This window comes from Theobroma cacao, chromosome 1 (genome assembly GCF_000208745.1).
Source record: "Theobroma cacao cultivar B97-61/B2 chromosome 1, Criollo_cocoa_genome_V2, whole genome shotgun sequence".
Classification (NCBI taxonomy): Eukaryota; Viridiplantae; Streptophyta; class Magnoliopsida; order Malvales; family Malvaceae; genus Theobroma; species Theobroma cacao.
This window is the reverse complement of record NC_030850.1, coordinates 355,655-368,026: the sequence shown is the minus strand read 5'-3', so window position 1 is coordinate 368,026 and position 12,372 is coordinate 355,655. Positions and strand designations below refer to the sequence as shown.

General features: G+C 39.1%; 4 protein-coding genes across 5 annotated transcripts; 2 read left to right on the top strand and 2 right to left on the bottom strand.

Annotated features, from left to right (window-relative positions):
* LOC18610667 (protein STRICTOSIDINE SYNTHASE-LIKE 5) lies at nucleotides 156-2,349 on the top strand. The gene is made up of 4 exons (XM_007046480.2): nucleotides 156-1,062; nucleotides 1,145-1,452; nucleotides 1,553-1,685; nucleotides 1,896-2,349. The coding sequence occupies exons 1-4, from the start codon at nucleotides 640-642 to the stop codon at nucleotides 2,172-2,174; spliced, it is 1,143 nt and encodes a 380-aa protein (XP_007046542.2). The 5' UTR covers nucleotides 156-639; the 3' UTR covers nucleotides 2,175-2,349.
* On the bottom strand, nucleotides 2,220-4,963 carry LOC18610666 (probable acyl-activating enzyme 2). Of its 2 annotated transcripts, none has more exons than XM_018124811.1 (2): nucleotides 4,476-4,963; nucleotides 2,220-3,840 (listed from the first exon to the last, which is right to left on the bottom strand). In XM_018124811.1, exons 1-2 carry the CDS (start codon nucleotides 4,568-4,570, stop codon nucleotides 2,382-2,384), a joined length of 1,554 nt encoding a protein of 517 aa, XP_017980300.1. In that variant the 5' UTR covers nucleotides 4,571-4,963; the 3' UTR covers nucleotides 2,220-2,381. The 2 variants fall into 2 exon arrangements, with proteins under 2 accessions (XP_017980300.1, XP_017980292.1); XM_018124803.1 differs by having other exon boundaries at nucleotides 2,220-3,821.
* LOC18610665 (squamosa promoter-binding-like protein 3) lies at nucleotides 6,141-8,234 on the top strand. The gene is made up of 2 exons (XM_007046478.2): nucleotides 6,141-7,289; nucleotides 7,907-8,234. The coding sequence occupies exons 1-2, from the start codon at nucleotides 6,928-6,930 to the stop codon at nucleotides 8,139-8,141; spliced, it is 597 nt and encodes a 198-aa protein (XP_007046540.1). The 5' UTR covers nucleotides 6,141-6,927; the 3' UTR covers nucleotides 8,142-8,234.
* Nucleotides 8,401-11,222, bottom strand: LOC18610664 (isocitrate dehydrogenase [NAD] regulatory subunit 1, mitochondrial). The gene is made up of 4 exons (XM_007046476.2): nucleotides 10,553-11,222; nucleotides 10,208-10,447; nucleotides 9,681-9,759; nucleotides 8,401-8,998 (listed from the first exon to the last, which is right to left on the bottom strand). The coding sequence occupies exons 1-4, from the start codon at nucleotides 11,060-11,062 to the stop codon at nucleotides 8,724-8,726; spliced, it is 1,104 nt and encodes a 367-aa protein (XP_007046538.1). The 5' UTR covers nucleotides 11,063-11,222; the 3' UTR covers nucleotides 8,401-8,723.

Genomic DNA, 12,372 nt, shown 5'->3' with positions numbered 1-12,372 from the left:
TTAACATTGAATTCAAACCAATGATGCCAGAGCTGTTTCTAATCAAACTTTCATCGGTTGCCGATTACGATTGATTGAATGTAGTTTGGACATTAGTTATAGTAAATAAACATTTTTGTTTAATCTTTCAACTGTACAGACCTCAAGGCAACCAAATGATTTGAATAATCAAAATCAAAATCATTGGTGGTCACTGTTGAGATAGAAACTAGCTAGAGTGTTGTTTTTGTTTAACTAAGAATGGGACAAGTGTCCATTTTGCTTCGTTGTACTGATTTAATAGCCTAGATTGCTTGCTGCTGATACCTGTCCTTTGAACGTGTAAGCATTGTATGCTTACCTTAATGTTATGTTAAACACTTGGTGATCTTGTACAAGTGTTAATCCTGCATTTTATGTATATATGAATGTATCTTTCCTCAGTTAATGGATGATCGATATTAACCAAGTTCCTCTGTTTTTTCCATTGTCTTTTACTTTTCTTCTCTGCATATATGATACTTCAGTTGTGAATTAACAAATAACAGTCACCACGTGCGTAGAGGGTAGGAAACCCAATGTTTCCAATCTTTTGACCCTTCTGAGTTCTGATGTTTCCAAAGGATAAGAAGAATCTGTCAAAAAACCTGCAGCGCTGCGATGCCTGACTCAACCTCTGAATCAATTTCTGCTCCTCATCCAAGAAAGCGGCTATGGCCCTTCACTCTTGTTTTGTCAACGATGGTTCCTGTACTTGCAGCTGTGCTTGCCTACCAGCTTGACTCATTCGATCCAGCTCCTATACCCATCCACGAATTGGCTCAGGCCCCCATCGCTGCCTCGTTGCGCAACGATCGCATGCTACAAGGAGCAGAGTTAGTGGGTGCAGGGAAGTTGCAGGGACCAGAGGATATCGCATATGATTCCAAGTCAAGGCTCATCTACACGGGTTGCTTAGATGGGTGGATCAAGCGAGTCAGGTTGAACGATTCGACCGTGGTAAATTTGGTCAACACCAACGGCAGACCGCTAGGAGTCGCTCTTGGACACAATGATGAAATAATCGTAGCTGATGCTTTCAAGGTAAGTTACCTTTCCTAAGACAGCACGTGACCTGGGAGCAATCAAAATCAAATTTTGAAAAAGAAATTGATAATGTTGACAGGGACTGCTGAATATAAGCAGAGATGGTGAGGTGGAGCTGCTAACAGATGAGGCTGATGGCCTGAAATTCAAAATTACAGACGGTGTAGATATAGCAGATAATGGTATGATATATTTTACAGACGCTTCATACAAATATGACTCGAATGATCACTTACTGGACATGCTGGAGGGTAAGCCTCATGGTCGATTTATGAGCTTCGATCCAGTTACCAGAAAAACCAGAGTGTTGGTCAGCAATCTTTACTTTGCTAATGGAGTTGCAGTATCACCACGTCAAGATTCTGTAATCTTCTGTGAAACAACAATGTATGTTGCATTGGTGGCTAATCTTGTAATCTTTATTGCCAACGGTTCCTGCTGCCATTCTGATGATTTAATTGCCCGAAATTGACAAACTTAATTGCAGGAGAAGGTGTAGAAAGTATTACATACAGGGCAACCAACAGGGACAGCTGGAGAAATTTGTTGATCAATTACCAGGCTTCCCTGATAATATCAGATATGATGGAGATGGCCACTATTGGATTGGATTGCCCTTGGTAATACTAGTTCTTTTTAATTTTGGATGAAATTTGTGAAATTTGGGTGGTACTATAATTTCTTGTGTAAGAACAACAATGAAAGATACTTAGCAGCAGTTTGAGCCTTGAATTGGTTGAGCCATTATTTACTACCATATTGCATACGAACTACTATTTTTTTTCTTAATAATTACTGATAATTTAAACATTGCTGTACATATTGGACAGGAGACTTCGGCTACTCTTGATTTAGCACTCAGGTATCCTTTCATCCGAAAGGTTATGGCGATCATGGAGAAGTACATTGGACCACTATCTATGGGGAAAAACGCAGGTGTCTTTGTAGTTGATTTGGAAGGAAAACCAGTTGCTCACTACCATGATCACAAATTATCTATGGTTACAAGCGGAATGAAGATAGAAAATCGTCTATACTGTGGCTCTGTCATCTATCCTTACATTGTCAGTCTCAATCTGGATCAACATCCTGCTCGAGCCACTGTGTGAGCAAGAAATTCTGCAAAGTAGTATGCTCTGCTGCAAATTTGCAAATGGCAGGGATAAATCGTGGCTTGTGCTGTCAGTATATGGCTTTGTTTAGCTATCTGTGAATGGTAAATACATTACAGTTAACGAGCCAGAGAATTACAATGAGCAACTTTGAGAAATTTTTATTTTGCCAGTTTTGGAGGAAACTGTACATTATCATTTTGCTCAAAACAGGCTGCCCAGGGCCTTTGCTTTTTCTCTCAATATAAACTTCTGTATCTTTCCAGTTGAAGTTCTTGGCAATTCCGCAAAGATCACTGTTCTGGGAGCCATATAATGTGGCAAGTGATCTCGGCAAAACCTGATTAGTTCTTGAGCATTGACAGCAAATCCCTCTTTTAACTTCACAAATGCACAAGGTGTCTGCCCCCAATGATTATCTGGCCGCGCAACAACTGCAGCCTCAAGAACTGCTGGATGACCATACAAAACTGTTTCAACCTCCACCGTGCTTATATTCTCTCCACCTGAAATTATGATGTCCTTCAGCCGGTCCTTTACTTCTATATAACCATCTGGATGCTTCACAGCAAGATCCCCACTCCGAAACCATCCACCACTAAATGCCTTCTCTGTTGCTTGCAAGTCTTTAAGGTATCCACTCATTACAGTGTTTCCTCTGAACATAATCTCACCCATGGTTTTACCATCAGCTGGTACACTTTCCATGGTGACAGGATCTCTTATATCAACCTCCTCCAAACCAAGATGTTGCATTCCTTGCCGGGCTTTCAACTTTGATTGCTCATCAGGAAGCAAGGAATCCCACTCAGGTTTCCATGCGCAGTATGTACCTGGACCATAAGTTTCTGTGAGGCCATACAAGTGATTTACACTAAAACCCAACTCTTCCATCTTAAATAGGATCTGTGGAGGTGGTGGTGAGCCACCTGTCATTATTTCAACCTTGTGGGAAAGTGGCTTTTGATCACTGACACGTGAATTCACAATCATGTTGAGGACTGTAGGAGCTCCTCCCATGTGTGTCACGTTGTGCAGGACTATATTTTCAAATATCTCCTTTGGGGAAACGCTCCTCAGGCATATGTTTGTGCCACCCTGCGCTGCAACCCCCCAAGTGAGGCACCAGCCATTGCAGTGAAACATAGGCACAGTCCATAGATAAACAGGCATTGAGTGCATTCCATGTAGGAAAACAGTTGCAAGGGAGTTGAGATAGGCTCCCCTGTGACTGTAAACAACTCCTTTGGGCCTAGATGTTGTACCAGAGGTATAATTCACAGTAATGGGATCCCATTCACTTTTCGGTCTTCTAATCTCAAATCCAATATGCCCAGTCTCTAAAAAACTTTCATACTCATAAGCACCTGGCTCAAAGCTGGTTGGAGATGAATCATCCCATTTCGAAATCAAGATCAAGATAGGTGGTTTTGTGTTTGTTTTAGCAAGAAGATCAAGTGCTTCACGAGCAATGTCAAGTAACTTGTAGTCTACAAATACGATCTTAGCTTCTGAATGTGTCAGTAGAACTGATACCATGGCTGAATCAAGGCGTGCATTAAGTGTACAAAGGACTGCTCCAGCCATTGGAACAGCAAAATGCAGCTCATACATTGCTGGGATATTGGGAGCCAGGGTCGCAACCTGCTTAAACAATTTAGAGCTGAAAATGAAGATCCCAATTGATTATGTAGTTCAAAAAGGCACCTCCATGACGCATTATATATTCTTAAACAACATATATAAAAGTTTGCTTTCCAACTTCCTTCCCCACATCCCCAACTTTCTTTCCCAACCATACGTCAATTAATGAATTTTTTGTTTGATCAATCAAATTCTCATTAGCACAGACAGCATCAATGTGACAGAATACCTAACTTAAAAAAAAAAAAAGAAAGAACCAAAAGAACAATGATTAAGTTGTAAAATGAACCAAAACACTTGTTTTTTCTTTTGAAAAAGCTAAGGTTAATCATCTTAGTGAGCCGAAAATGTATATTAGCCAGCTTGGTTCTGCATGTTGATACTGTATAAATTATGTATGGAATTACATAGAATTGAAAATCTTTTCAATATATACCAATTGATTATCATACTCTTCAATAAATCAGCCAGTACCCAACTTTGAATTACGATCCAAAAGCACTGAAACTCGACCAGGATCTAAAAAATAATACAAAAATAAATTATGGGAGCAATTGCAGATTGGTGGTCGACAGATTTGGAGCTGTAGGGAAGATAAAGAGGAACCAAAAACAAAAAGAAAGAAAGAAAGATGTTAGATAAAGAGCAACGCACCACATCACCACGGGAAATCCCCAGCTGGGACAGAGCAGAAGCGAGCTTGAGACAACGTTCATGAGTTTGACTCCAGGTGTACTTATAAGAACCATAAACAACCGATGTTGTGTCCCTGTAAACCTTGGCTGCTCTCTCCAAGAAGCTTATGGGAGACAGAGGCACGCAATTGGCGGGGCAACGGACAAGACCCTCCATTGATTTCCATGAGTCGGGTTCAGAATCCCCTTCAAAGCGAGAGAAGTGGCGATAACTTTGAGCAGAGGAGGGGAGGCGGTTGACACCGGGGAGCAATCGGGACCATGAAGATCTTAAGAAGCGGTTCATGGTCGTCGGGTCGGGAAGAGAAGAGCCAGCTGACAGACTCGAGAGTGAAGTTACCAGGTGAAACTGAACTCAAAACCGATTCGCCTTGTCTTTATGTTGCAGAGAGATACTCGGACAGGCTGTGAGACGTGGGAGTCGTTCACGTGTGGTCCAAAAGAACAAGGTTCAATCTTTTTCACCTTAATTAAACTGTGTAAATGAATGCAATTACCCAATGCCATAGTAATTAACGCTTACAAAATTATTCTTCCATGATCGCAAGTCCGGGTATTGGCGTGGTTTTCCTTCTCTTCTCCGAAATGTTGGCCGCTTCAACTTTGCAAAGTCAATTTATTTGAAAAAAATTGTGAGAAATAATTTTTATTATTCTTAATTAAATTTTAACATAATTTGATAACAATAATTTTTAAATAATTTTAAATAAATTAAAATAATTTCAATTTTTTTTATCTTTAAAAATTTTAAAATTAAACCTCGATTTTTTCATTTTTATAAAACATATGAATTGATTTCATTAAAAATAATTTTATTTTAAAATTAATTTTTTTAATTAAAAATAGTTAAAATTATAAAAAAATATTATATTTAAAAATATTTTATGCATAAAAAGTGTTTTTTTTAAAAAAAACTTATTTATTTGTCTACTTTCAGGTTTTTAAGTCTGTTTTTTTAAGAAAGCCATTTCACATCAAATCCAATTAATCTAAGGAAAAAAAACAAATGTTCAACTGTTTCTTTGAACGTTTCCGAAGTTACGTCAAGTCCAAGCAACCAATCCAAAAATCTCAAGTCTTTTGACTCTTCATCCAAAGATCGGTTCATCTTTATCCTTTCCTGATGAAATTTTCGCACACAAAAATCATTTAAAGATGTATAAATCGCTACATTCGAGATCAAGCTAATAATTTGATAAAAATTAAGCTTTTCTGTGTAGAACATATCAAGTTTGCTTAAGTTTATCGCCAAGGAACTATAGGGAGAGATGATTGAACAGTAGACCGGATCAATATGTGTTTGCTTATGGAACAGTATGCCTGAAGAGCTAGCTGAGGCATGACCAGGATCGATCAACCAGCTGAAAATTGTATATGCTGCAGAAGAAACTAACCTGTCCCTTCCACTGGCTCCTGCTTACTAGCATGAGTGTTCAACTTACTACTGCAACTTATGATCATGACTCAGGTTTGTGAGTTCTGAAACTTCTGATTCAGTTTGGGTTTGGACTGCAAAATGCAATTGTTTTTTTCTTTTTTATCGATTCATTAACAGGAACTGGGTCCTTGGCCCATTAGAAACCGAAAAAAAGAGAGAAGAAACTGGACAAGTCCACTACCCGAAAAACAAGTCAGTCAAAAACGAAGTCCATCTCGATACGGGGAGCCCAAATACGTCGACGTGTTGTATCCGATTCCGCTATCGCCTCCGGGACAAGATCCCAGATACAGCAGAGAATTTTCCGGGAAAGTTGAATGTTGTCAAATCCAACTTTGTCATGGAACAAACGCGAACATGCTTACGTGTCTAGGATCTCTACCGTTTAAAAGCTCATGTTTGCCATCAACCCTTGGCGGTAGACCGTCTTGACATGCTCCCTCACCACACCATCTCACTACTTGATTACTCCTAATAGTTCTTGTTTTCTTTCTATATGAAAATGGTGGAGAGTAGAGAGGGGAAATTTTGTTATTTCCTCTGAGAGAAACGCTGATGGCGGTTGGCAGGAGAGAAAAAGCGAAAATTTTTGACTAGATAAAGACGAAGGAGAAAAACATTCATTCAAGTATTGTCCTCCCGAAAGGCAAACTTTTTATGTTGATGACCACGACATTTTGCGTCTCGTGGTGGGTCACTCTCTCTCACACTAACCTCTGTCTCTGCTCCTTCTCTCTCTCTCTCTCTCTCTCTCTATCTCTGATATTATTAATCCCATTGTCCTTTTTCTCTCTTTTCTTACCTTACTTTGGAGCTCTTGTTGGTTCCTTTCTTTCGCATCCACTCACATTTACAAACCCTAAAGATTCCCACACAGTCTCAGCAAATCTAATCGTAATCTAGTCCTTCCTTAAAACCCAAAAAGGGTAAACACAAAGAGAACCGCTTTTCACTTTTAGTGCTCTTTTCTTTAATGGCAAAAGGGTCGTTTAAAACACTAGGAGGGATAGAGGATGAGTCCGGAACAGAGCAAGAGTCAGAGGCTGAGAGTGAAGATGAGGAAAAGCAAGAGCAAGGAGAGGAGAGGAGGGTTATGATAAGGGTGGTGCCTCGGGAGAGGTTTGAGAGGAGGAGTTTGATACAGTCGCACTCTGCAAGCTGCCGCCGTGGTGATGGTGGTGGTAGTCTTTTGTGTTGTCAGGCTGATGAATGTGATACGGATTTGAGAGATGCAAAGCAATATCATCGGCGCCACAAAGTCTGCGAGCGACACGCGAAGGCTGCTTTTGTTTCGGTTAAGGGCATTCGGCAGAGGTTCTGCCAGCAGTGTAGCAGGTTACTCCTTGCTCATTTTTTTGCTGATTTCTTTAATGGTCATTTACATTTTTCTCATTTGGAGTTTTCCAGAGCTTGATGTCCATGTGAAAGTGTTTCATCTGTTTCATTTGTAACTTTGGGTAGTTTGTTCATACTTTTATACATTAGATAGGAACCTGCAGGTCTAGTTTTCACCATTTGATAAAGAGACATCAATGGTGGAAATCATTTCTGCTGAGGTGATTGCTTTGTTATATCAAACAATCCGACCTCCTTATATTGTTGTTGAACATTGAAACTGAGAGTTTTATTGGAGAATCGATGCCAATGTCTTGAATATCTATAGTGTGAAGAAAGATTATCGTCAACGATCAATTGCGGCTTATAGATGTAAACCCCTGCGTAGGAAGATCAAGCCCAAAGACAATTGTGAGTTGTCTGTCACTATTGCTGTGTGTAAGCTGATAAGTCAATCTCAGAGACAAATATTTGTAGTTCAGGTTTCTACTGATTGGGAGCTTGATTCAGCATAACCTGAGGGACATTTCCATGAGAAGGAACAGTAGCTTGTAGTATCAAAAGCAATCTAGTGTGTTATCTGTACAATTTGGTGATTTTTGGACTGTAAAATGCAGGTTTCATGAAATTTCAGAGTTCGATAGTACCAAAAGAAGTTGTCGGGATCGGTTGGCTGGGCATAATGAGCGTCGGAGAAAGGTCCAGTCAGACCAGCAAGCCGAGGATGTTGAAAGATCACCAGCCTCCGAGATGAATACTAGCATGGTGAAAATGCAAGCTGCAAGGCATCCAAAGCATGGGGAACTGACACTCCAAGGTTGCACCGATCCTAAACGTTTTCGAATTAGATAACTGCAAAATTTTATCAATCTAGATCACTTGTTTAGTACTAGAATCAGTTAGCATAATATATTATCCTAATTATGTAAATTTATCCAAAATTTTTTTATATATTATCATTGTTTTCTTCTTTTAGCCATGTGGATGCCCAGTGAGCTTCGTTATGAGAGTATTTATTTAGTTTTTGCGATCGCCGATAGGTGCCTGCCAAGTCCACGTGAATAATTGAACAGCCAAGGGTTTTCATATAGTTTAATAAAAAGAGGCTTAATTTGAACATGACAAAAGTACAAGGATTTATTTGCCCAATCATAAAATCAAAGATGGTTTCTTCTGGCTTTTAGCCTAGACTTACATTTCTCCTGTCAAAACAGAGATACCATGTTAGCATTGTGGCAGGAGTTTGATCGCATAACAAAGTTTATCTCAGAAACCAATTCCATCTTTCATTTGGGATTGCGATTATTTAGACATAATTTCAATTGTGAATGTGAATGAAATCAACCGTAATTGATCCAAGCTCAAAATGTGGAATTTGGGTGGGAAGTTCCCAATATAGATGACAAAGTACTGACTACTCAACTATCTTCTCTCTCAGTCTAGTGCGTCTATGACTGCATCAACAACCTCTTGACTGGTACTGGTTCCTCCAAGATCCTTCGTTCGGTACTTGCCCTCTGATATAACCCGTTTCACAGCAGTTTCCAGCCGATCGGCAAATGAGGGGAACTGCAGATGTCTCAACATCATTGCAGATGAGAGAAGCAGGGCCACTGGGTTTGCCTTCTTCTGTTCAACCAGTTTCTCATTGCCCACATTTCCTGCAGAGGCTCCTTGCTCAAAAACAGCATGGTCAGCCCCGACATTGCCTGCAAAAACAGCACGCCCCACGTTGGGATGAGATTTTAGTCATACATATATAATTTACTGAGAGTCCAACACTACAACCGGAGGCACCTCAGTCTTTTCTGCCGATATCTTATTATAACCTAACCCTTGAAAAAGGGAATAAAGGGGAGGAGATGAATACTCACTAGGTTTTCAATATAATCTCACATCTTCAATGTCAAACTATTCGAGGAAACAAGAGTACTAGAACAGAAAGCAGGCTAAAGGCTTTAAATTCCTCTCATGGCCAATACATAAATCTTCATTATATGGTTTACAGTGAGCATAATAAAAATTCAAACTTTAGTCCTACAGCTAATATACAAGCACTTGCTATTGAGTCTAGATGCACGTGCATACACAGTCTCATCACTTTCATTGAAAGGACAAACAAAAGAATCAATCGATAGGCATGAACAGAGAACCATTGATTTTCCTTTGGTTTTTGACAGGTGAGAACTATTGATATTAATGAGTTAATTGGCACCGATTTCTTTTTTTGGCCTCCATCACCAAGGTGCTGAGGCTGTCTTGTCATATATGCATCAATGGTTCAACAATACGGATGTAACCCATTCTACAACTAGTTAGGGTGCCAAACATTTAAGAAACAGAAGAAAACATTAGAAAAGAACATCAATTGATGTGTGTTAGTGGATGTACCTCCAGGCATAACTCCAGTGCCCCCAGCAATACCAGCAGCTGTATTTGCAACTAAATTTCCATAAAGATTGGGTGTCACCTAAGAAAAAAAAAAAAACCAATCAGCATCAGTTAGAGTATCATTAATTAAATAACGGGGAAGAAAAATGAAGGCGAAGAAAGAAAAAGGAAAACTTAACATGTACAACAATATGTAGAACTTCATACTCAAGTTGAAGGGCTCGAAGATAGAGAAAGAAAAAGAGTCTCTTAAAACATACTACTTTCATTGACATTAGCAGGATTATGTACTTTCCAAGAGAGTGACGCAATTTATATGGCTTTCTTGATAGTGTCTAATTCCATCATTGTCAACACATCATATCAAGTGTCTAATTCCGTCATTGTCAACACAATTTATTCTAGGTTGTTTGTCCTGAACACAAAATTAACAATCAAATTTCTAATTTTGAAACCATTGCATACTAAATTCTCCAATCAACATAACATAGCAAACATCAACAGCAGAGTGAAGGATATGATAATACCATGACATCAAACTGCTCAGGCTTCGAAACAAGCTGCATACAGCAATTGTCCACGATTATTTCATTGTACTTAATCCCCGGATACTTGGTAGCAACCTCTCGGCATGATTCCAAGAACAAGCCATCAGCAAGCTTCATAATGTTGGCCTTATGCACAGCAGTCACTTTCTTTCTATTATTTAAATAAGCATATTCGAATGCATATTTTGCAATTCGTTCCGAACAGAACTTTGTTATCACCTAGCAATTGAGTAGTATGAGACACGAAAAATGAAATAAAATAAAATAATCCTACACTCAATTCAAATTTAAACATAAAGGTAAAGCGTAAATTAAACGGAGTACCTTAAGGCTCTCAACGACTCCAGGGACGACCTCGTGCTCGAGGCCAGAGTATTCGCCTTCCGTGTTCTCTCTAATCACCACAATATCGACATTCTCGTGCCTCGTAGGCAAGCCTGGCAAATTGAAGCAATTGACGAGCGAAGCGTACAAATCGAGCTCTCTTCTCAGCTGGACGTTAAGCGAGCTGACACCACCTCCCATCGGCGTCGCTAATCCTCCTTTCAGACAAACTTTGTTCTTCTTGATCGACTCGATCACTTCTTGAGGCACGCGATTCATGTCGCCGTGAACATCGTATCGCTCGAAATACACCGGCGCGTGCATCGCCTCCATCACTTGCTCCACGGCGCCAGTCACCAGAGGGCCGATCCCGTCGCCCGGGATCAAGGTAACCCCTCGCGGTGCGCCGTCGCCCGGTCGTGGCATGTAGGTGACGGATCGGCTCGGTGTGAGGTTAGAGCATCGAGAGCTCAAGAGCTGTTTGAGGATCGTACCGGATCTTCGGGCCATGGGGCTCTGAGATAGAGTCGGTCGGGTTTAGGCTTCCAGAGAGCGTGTACAGAAAAAGGGAATTTTGGTTTTTTGTTTTTGTTTGGGCCTTCAAGTGAAGCAAGAAGCCATGGAAGGAGCCGAGAATGGGAGGCACAGAGGGAGGGAGTCAATAGAATAACAAAATCAATTAATTAAAAAAATATATAATTTGAAGAAAGAAAAGGAAAATAATGCTAGGTGGCATTGCTGAGGAAGAATAAAGATCATGTGCAGACAAGACTATGCTCCCACTGCCCTTTCCCAGTTGTATCCAATAGGGACGCAGAGAAGAGTCAAGTCGCAATGGCAACGCGCCGCGTGTGAAATTGTTTTTGTCTCTTACTTCTCAAAAGCTCAAATTAATTTGATTATTTTATAATTTAGTTGGTTTCAATTATGAATTTTTTATTAAATTAATCAATTTGTACATAATCATTTATAAATTATTATATATAATAATATAGATATAATATAACATTATGTCTATATAACATTACAAACATATTTATTATTATAACACATCTAATGAATGTTATAAAAATTGATTAATTTGATTATTACCGGATTAATCAATTAAAATCTTATATCCATTTTTTGGATTAATTTTTACAGTTTATTCGCTTAAAATAAATTTTTAATTAAATTAATCGAATTAACTATTATGTATTCTAATTTTATGAGTAAATATATTATGAGATGAATTTTTTAATGTATAAATTAAAAATAAAAATTTTATATTGAAACCAATTAACAATAAGTAGATGAATGTTTTTATCATTAAAATCCCATAGTATTCTCTTTTACATTATAAGCAAGGAACAAACATCAATATACCTTTTTGTCAAATTATTTTGGCATTAATTCATTGGAAGGAACAATGAATATATTAATCCCATACTACTCTCATTTGGTTTTAAACTAGTACTATAAGACAAAACCCGTTTTACCATACTAGTATACTTAACATGCAGAGGCACAGCAAATCTTGCCAGAAAAAAAAATGGAGAATGGTGGGTGCCTCGGGGACAAACAAACACAAGCATGAGTCAGACTCAGGTGTAGAGGGAATCCCTCTGGCCAAGCCTATTTTGTGTGATTTTTTATTATTAAAATGCAGATGCATTGATCTCTGGGTGCAATCATCATCGTCAGCTGCAAAAACTCTGTTCATAAAGTAACGCAGAATGTCTCTGGTCGTTTACATGGCCACATACAAAATCTCCTTGATGCAACATGTGGACAAATGGAAATGCCTCCATCTCCATCCCAATGATTTTGCCACTTGTTTT

Coding starts and splice junctions, on each gene's coding strand:
- LOC18610666 (XM_018124803.1), bottom strand. CDS start 4,802: ATGAACCGCTTCTTAAGATCTTCATGGTCCCGATTGCTCCCCGGTGTC. Junction 3,822..4,475: donor GGATTTCCCGTGGTGATGTG/GTGCGTTGCTCT, acceptor TTGTTTAAGCAG/GTTGCGACCCTGGCTCCCAA.
- LOC18610667 (XM_007046480.2), top strand. CDS start 640: ATGCCTGACTCAACCTCTGAATCAATTTCTGCTCCTCATCCAAGAAAG. Junction 1,063..1,144: donor TCGTAGCTGATGCTTTCAAG/GTAAGTTACCTT, acceptor TAATGTTGACAG/GGACTGCTGAATATAAGCAG. Junction 1,453..1,552: donor ATCTTCTGTGAAACAACAAT/GTATGTTGCATT, acceptor ACTTAATTGCAG/GAGAAGGTGTAGAAAGTATT.
- LOC18610665 (XM_007046478.2), top strand. CDS start 6,928: ATGGCAAAAGGGTCGTTTAAAACACTAGGAGGGATAGAGGATGAGTCC. Junction 7,290..7,906: donor TTCTGCCAGCAGTGTAGCAG/GTTACTCCTTGC, acceptor TGTAAAATGCAG/GTTTCATGAAATTTCAGAGT.
- LOC18610664 (XM_007046476.2), bottom strand. CDS start 11,062: ATGGCCCGAAGATCCGGTACGATCCTCAAACAGCTCTTGAGCTCTCGA. Junction 10,448..10,552: donor GAGTCGTTGAGAGCCTTAAG/GTACTCCGTTTA, acceptor CTCAATTGCTAG/GTGATAACAAAGTTCTGTTC. Junction 9,760..10,207: donor CTGAGCAGTTTGATGTCATG/GTATTATCATAT, acceptor TTTTTTTCTTAG/GTGACACCCAATCTTTATGG.